This window comes from Zeus faber, assembly GCF_960531495.2.
Source record: "Zeus faber genome assembly, chromosome: 15".
NCBI lineage: Eukaryota > Metazoa > Chordata > Actinopteri > Zeiformes > Zeidae > Zeus > Zeus faber.
In genome coordinates this window covers 6,202,916-6,209,055 of record NC_137194.1, presented here as the reverse complement: position 1 = coordinate 6,209,055, position 6,140 = coordinate 6,202,916, and the positions used below count along the sequence as shown (strand labels likewise).

Sequence of the window (6,140 nt, the reverse complement as noted above, 5' to 3'; positions counted from 1 at the left end):
GGGGCTGGGGAGGTTCTCTGCGCCGCCCGCCCGCTCCGGGGATGCATCACCGCTTGTTTGAGAGGTGTGTGTGTGTGTGTGTGTGTGTGTGTGTGTGTGTCAGTGCAGTCGGTGTCGGTCCCCGCCACCACCCCTCCCCATCTTACCGCCACCCTCCCCACCTCACACCCACCCCTCCCCACCTCACCCCAGCCCCTCCATCCCCTCCCCAGAGAGGACCACGCGTGCAATAATCGTGCGAAAGTGCAAATGTGGAGGCTTTCACCTCAGAAATGGAGACGCAAGGTCTGGCGAGACGCCTGCACATCTGGAGGGAGATCAGAGCTCCTGCCTCCTTTTGGACACATTAAAGTGGTAATCCACGACATGTCCTGTGTTGGACGCATTCCACTGCGAGTCCCGGAATTCCATTCGAAAATGCGACTGAAAGTTTCCACGGCAAATGTTTCCCCCGAAAGTATGGTATAGCATCTTCTAGACAATTGATTATTTTGGGGGGACTCTGGTTATTTTTAGAGAGACGCTCATCCATATCCTCAGTTTACTGACCACAGCTAGGTAATCTGGTTCATCAAATTCACCGCAGCTGCCTTGCACTCGTTTTCTTTTCTGTCTATTCTATTCTAAGGCGGAACCCGCCACCGACAGCATTTAAATGGATTGCGTTGCATAACTCAAACCCATCCCATGGCGGTTTCTTCAAAAGTTCCAGTTGAAAAAAAAAAAAAAAAAAACGTCAACAAAATAAGCGTACGGATTACCACTTAAATATTAATGAGGGGGCATCCAATGGTCTTGGTTCCAAAAACGTCCTCCCAGATAGTAGGCTTTCGTTGCATGGTGAGCGTCCATGCAATATTTATGCGTCGAGCTTTCTCCGGCTGGGATAATGGACGCCTAAATGTGTGTCGGACTAATGTATTTCAGTGTTCGTTGCCTTGTTAGGGACCTGCGTGAGAGCGCTTGAGGACACACATTTACCAGAGAGGGAAACAGTTTCTTCACAGAAGCCGATGGAGCAAATCGAACGGGAGAGGCTTCCTGCATCCCCTCCACCGGCACACTGACATGAAGACAGGAAGGAGATCCCCGATTGAAATGAGATGGCCCCGTTTGTTCGCTATTCTGATTCAATTACATTCGATGAAGTAAGCAAAATAAGCATAAATATGTTGCCTATAAGGCGTGCAACGTGCAAATATTAATTTTCAGTACATAGTCTGCAGTTTACAAGTAAATGCTAAAATATCTGTACCCATATAATGTCTGTACCCACATCATTTCTGTACCTATATAATATCAATATAGATATAGATCCCATAAAATGTATACTGAAAAAACAAGACTTAGCAACTTGCGTTTCACAATAAAAGCGCATCATCTGCATGGTCGATTAGCATTTATCCAGTGTAAGGCAGCAACAAACCAATGAAACATCATCGAACTTTGAACATTTTATTTTTACTACCTTGTTAAGGGTCCATTTACAATGATCATTTTAGAAAGGTTCCAGAAAAGGAAAAAAAAATCTTTTGTACAGTTATTTTCAGGCAACGTAAACTTGTAAATAAAGTATGTACAATAAGGAAAACGTTAAAATGACGTCAATACTGCGAGAACTCCAAGAAATGATTAAGACCGTGTCGAGTAATGAATGAATGCTTATTTCTTCAGTCTGCGCACTGCTAAGGACTCGTTTGAGAACCTAAAAATAATGAACAAATCAAGCCGTCTCAATCATTTTCCGATACGCCAACTTTAAATATCAAATACCTCTTCAAATGTCTTAAAAACAAAAAACAAAAAACAAAAAAAAAAGAATCCAAATGTTTAACATTCTATATACTCCATCTCCATAAAAAATAATTCAATTTAAATTATAGCATTACTCTTGCAATTCTTTTTCCTACCCCGATATCGTTTACAGTTTATGTACAGAAACGCAAAAAAAATAAAAAATAAAATCCTTGAATAAAATAACATTTCTCTGAGTTCTCACTGGTCCCTTTTGCGCGTGTCATCCGTTAATCTCTCACAGTACTTTCTTTTTTTTCCCCACTGATTGAAAGAAATATTGTGCTTCGGTCGATAATTGAAATTCTTTTTAAAACAGGATCAGATGCGAGATCTGCGATGCGTCGGCGAAATCCGACTCGAGAGGAGACGATCCTTCCACTAAGACTATTAACCAATATATTAATAATTTAACAGATTAAGTATCCCAGCCTGCAGATTGGCAAAAATAAAAGACCTCTCTTCTGATTAGCGAATATCTAGTTGGATTTTTTTCTCCCTCGCATTCCCTGATGCTTTACTGACGTCATCGCACTCCATAGACGTGATAAAAGACATGAGAAGTTTAGTAAAAGAAAAAAAAAAAAAGAACATGCCATTGGTCCTTTAAATACTGTTCGCTAAGTAGGCTGGAATGCTTTCTTTTCTTTTAATACCTGATATAATCGAGGGATAAAAAATACTTCTTCCTGACACAATAAATAATTATCCTTCATATAGTGCAGCGATACAGTACTCGCACTAAACCTACAGTAATTGCACAGTAACCACATGCAATGTGGGTGGGGTGGGGTGGGGGAGGGGTCCATCCCTACTTCCAGCCCACGTTCTACATATTATATATTCTTTCACTTTCTCCCCGCCGTTGAATACTGGATCCGGGAGGACACGTGAAGATGCGGGCCCGATCCGACCACCACCCGCCCCCCACCGCTACGACAGTGAAACCAGACCGGAGTTGCAGTCGAAAAAGGCAAAAATGGGCAACAGTCGCATTTCTAAGGGACGCGAGTCAGACGCTGGTCAGGTAGTTCGGTTAATCCAGTTAATGACGGCTCCGCTCCCATGAAAGTAGTTCTGTCAGGGGTGTCGAGAGAGAAGGCGACCGGCTGCGGAGTCGCGGACAATGAGCGGCGGCGCCCCCTGCCGGCGGCGTCGGCTCCGCCGGGGACAGGCCGGAGGCGCGTAACCTCGGGGTTTTCCCACAGTGGACTCTCTATGGGACGGAGTCGGCTCCCGTCCCCACAAATCGGCACCCTCCAAAGCAACCGCTGAGAACTTTTACGCTCTTCTTCTTCGTCTCCGCCCCAGCCCCGCCGCGTTCTCCCGGGAGCGCCCTCGTGCGCACGGTGAGGTTAAAGTCGTTCAATGTTAAAGCGTCCCAGGGTGAAAGCCGGCGGTTGTTACAGCTCCCCGTCCGAGGGCGGCAGACACAGCTTGAAGAGCCTGTCGGTGAGAAGGGAAACCCGTGCTGAAAAAGAGAGTCAAGGCGTTCTTGGGCGCCAAACGGTGCGACGGGCCGACGGCGTACGTTACCTCGGTGCCGAGGGCGGCATCTGGTCCATCACCTTGAGATTTTTAGCGGAGAGCTCCACTCTTGTCCCCTGTGAAATGGCAAGTTCATCAGCAGATTCATGTTTTCCAATAACTGTGAATCATCTCCAATCCCAGGCAGAGTATTCTCGTAGGTATACAACAGGTATACCTGTTTGCGCATGATATCCATGGTCTGCATGATGCAGCGGGGCATCAGGCCGTGGTTCCTGGTTAGGATCATCGCCTGCTCCAGAGTGACGCTGAGGGTGCATCTGAGGTAAAACGGAGACCGAATGTCAATGTACACATACTGTATACTGCATATCACAACTGGCAACTTCCAGGACTTAAAGGATTTGCTGCTAACGCCTTGGTGCCAGATACCACAGGACAGCTTCAGGGGTCTTGTGGAGTCCACACCTCCACGGGTCAGAATTGTTTTGGCGGCACAAGAGGGAGCTACACAGTATCAGTGGTTATTAGTGGGGGTACTAATGTTGTGGCTGATTGGTGTATATACACTGTGTTGAATCCTCTCTCATCTCCCAGTATTTATATTTGTTTTTGGTGTTTCATTTTCATCTGGTCATCTCCTCACGCCCTGTCACTGACCTCCGCCCGCTCCCTTTCGCTTTGCTGGCTCGCTCTTCCCGTCACCTGGTTTCCCCCGTCCTGCAGCTCATTCCCTCCGTATTCCCTCAGTATAAATACCAGTCCACTTCCCTTTGTTCCCTGCCAGATTGTCTCTTGCATTACGCTGAGCTTTCCCACACTACTACCTGTTTCCTGTACCTTCTGTCCGACCCTCTGCCTGATTCCCTGGACTCGGATTCTCTCCCTGATTCCCTGGACTCGGATTCTCTCCTTGATTCCCTGGACTCAGATTCTCTGCCTGATTCCCTGGACTCGGATTCTCTGCCTGATTCCCCGCTGGATAGGTTTGCCTTCCCTGACGGACCTCCTGGTTTTGACCCCTGCCTGTTTTGTGGCATTTTTTCGGCCGTTCTGTTACATTATTGTTAATCGCCTATTTGTTCTGATGTGAGCTGTTGTAACACTGCACTTTCCACAATCAATAAAGTATTTATCTAATCCAAACATTCAACAGCACCGTGATCTGTAGCTGTCATTTAAAAACTCTAGCCTGCATGTTAAGAATCAGGGGCGACGGTAAGCTGGGCTAAGTGTAGTTTGGATAAAACAGGTGGCACTGTAGCAGCCAACCCTAACCCTTATTAGTCCCCTACAGAGCGGCGGAAAAGCTCTTTTGGGTGGCGGCGGGCTGACCTCTGCATGCCCGTGGCGCACATGGTGATGTGGCAGGCTCCCAGGCGGTTGCACAGCTCCGAGGCCACGCACAGCACGCTGACGCCCGACGGGTGGCCCTGGGCGGCGGAGCGCACGTTGACGTAGGACTGCATCAGCCGACACAGGTCGTCCAGGGTGTTGAGGGGACGCAGGAGCTGTCGAAAGGGTAGTGTGTATATATTAAAAAAAAAAAAAAAGGGGGGGGGGGGGGGGTCAATTAGGGGACGGATGGGAGACAGTTATGGATGGGGTGAGACTCCCCGCGGTCGATCTCCAGAGAGGACGGCCAGACGGGTGAGCCTTGAGACGAAGAGGCTCTTCTTCTTTGAGCCGGTCTACTCCGGCTACGACTGAATCTATTTCAACTAAGAGTCAGCGAGCGCAGAGATATATTTGTATATATATGATATATATATATATCAATTAATATTCTAGTCCCCGTTCAGGGTCTAATGGGATACATTTCTAATGCTGAAGTGTTGGGGGGGGGGGGGGTTAGTGAGGGTTAATAAGGTGACAAACTACGAGCGGTGGGGTTGTCTGGCGGGATAGGGGTCGGGATATACCGGTTCCTCTTACTTTGGAAATGCTCGGTCGAAGGTCTCTAACTTCAAGGCCCAGTATCTGTGCTTGCGTTTATGTTAAGTCATAAAAGCATACACAGAATGACTTGCACGGTAAAGAAACAAGGCCACAACACATGGTCGTTAGGAATGCAAAAAGCCATTGGAAAAAGGTTCTTTTCAATACTGCGTATCTACCTGGTCGATCTTCATGGCCGTGGTGTTGGAGTCGGTGGGGAGATTGGACTTCTCCAAGTAGAAAGCCCTGTTCGGGAAGGGGAGGGGGGTGACGGCTTGTTTACGCTATAAAATGCCATGATATACATTTAGAAAAAACAGACTATTTTGTGTTTCTCCATTCCAATAATCAAATTATAGGATGGCTAAAACGTGATGCAGTAAAAAAATTGCAGTTAATCACCATCAACTAACTAATAAATACTACTCGGAATACAAATATTGTCGGAATATTGATTACCCATTTCACAGAAAGGTTGAAGAAACGGGACGAACTGAATCATATGGCGGAGAGGGAGGCCACTTTAGGCTTTGCTGACTCGGCTTAACGCTCGGGCCAAACTCGGCTTCCTCAGAACCCACCTGAGCCTGCGGTAGTAGGACTTGACTCGTTCCAGGGAGACGGCGTTAGTGCGCTGCTGGAACTCCTCCATGGCCACGCAGTCCTGCTGGGACACCCCCGCCTCTGGACGCTCCAGGGCTAAAAACAAACAAAAAAAGAAAAATAAACCCAAAACAGACAGGAAGCGTTTAGCTTAACAGCGGCACGCTTTCTCGGCCACGGATCCAAAAACATTCTGGGGACGCCCATTCATTTCCCCGGCGAGCTGCAGGCCCGCGCGTTCTCCTGCAGAGGGCGACAGTGATCCACAGGATCTGAGCTGCAGCGGGCTTGACTGATCTCTCCTCTGCTCCCAAGTG

General features: G+C 47.7%; 1 protein-coding gene across 2 annotated transcripts in view; it reads right to left on the bottom strand.

Moving 5' to 3' along the window:
• Window positions 1-1,441: 1,441 nt before the first annotated feature.
• prex1 (phosphatidylinositol-3,4,5-trisphosphate-dependent Rac exchange factor 1) overlaps window positions 1,442-6,140 on the bottom strand; it is a 73,877-nt gene continuing 69,178 nt past the window's right edge. Inside the window, exons 35-40 of one of the 2 annotated variants that reach the window (XM_080015614.1) lie at window positions 5,802-5,919; window positions 5,400-5,466; window positions 4,618-4,793; window positions 3,500-3,602; window positions 3,331-3,398; window positions 1,442-3,240 (exon numbers count right to left, since the gene is read on the bottom strand). In XM_080015614.1, the coding sequence (XP_079871740.1) occupies window positions 3,198-3,240; window positions 3,331-3,398; window positions 3,500-3,602; window positions 4,618-4,793; window positions 5,400-5,466; window positions 5,802-5,919 (575 nt within the window). In that variant the 3' untranslated portion in view covers window positions 1,442-3,197. Of the gene's footprint in view, window positions 3,241-3,330; window positions 3,399-3,499; window positions 3,603-4,617; window positions 4,794-5,099; window positions 5,268-5,399; window positions 5,467-5,801; window positions 5,920-6,140 lie in introns of those variants that run through there. The other variant, XM_080015615.1, reaches the window with a different exon arrangement.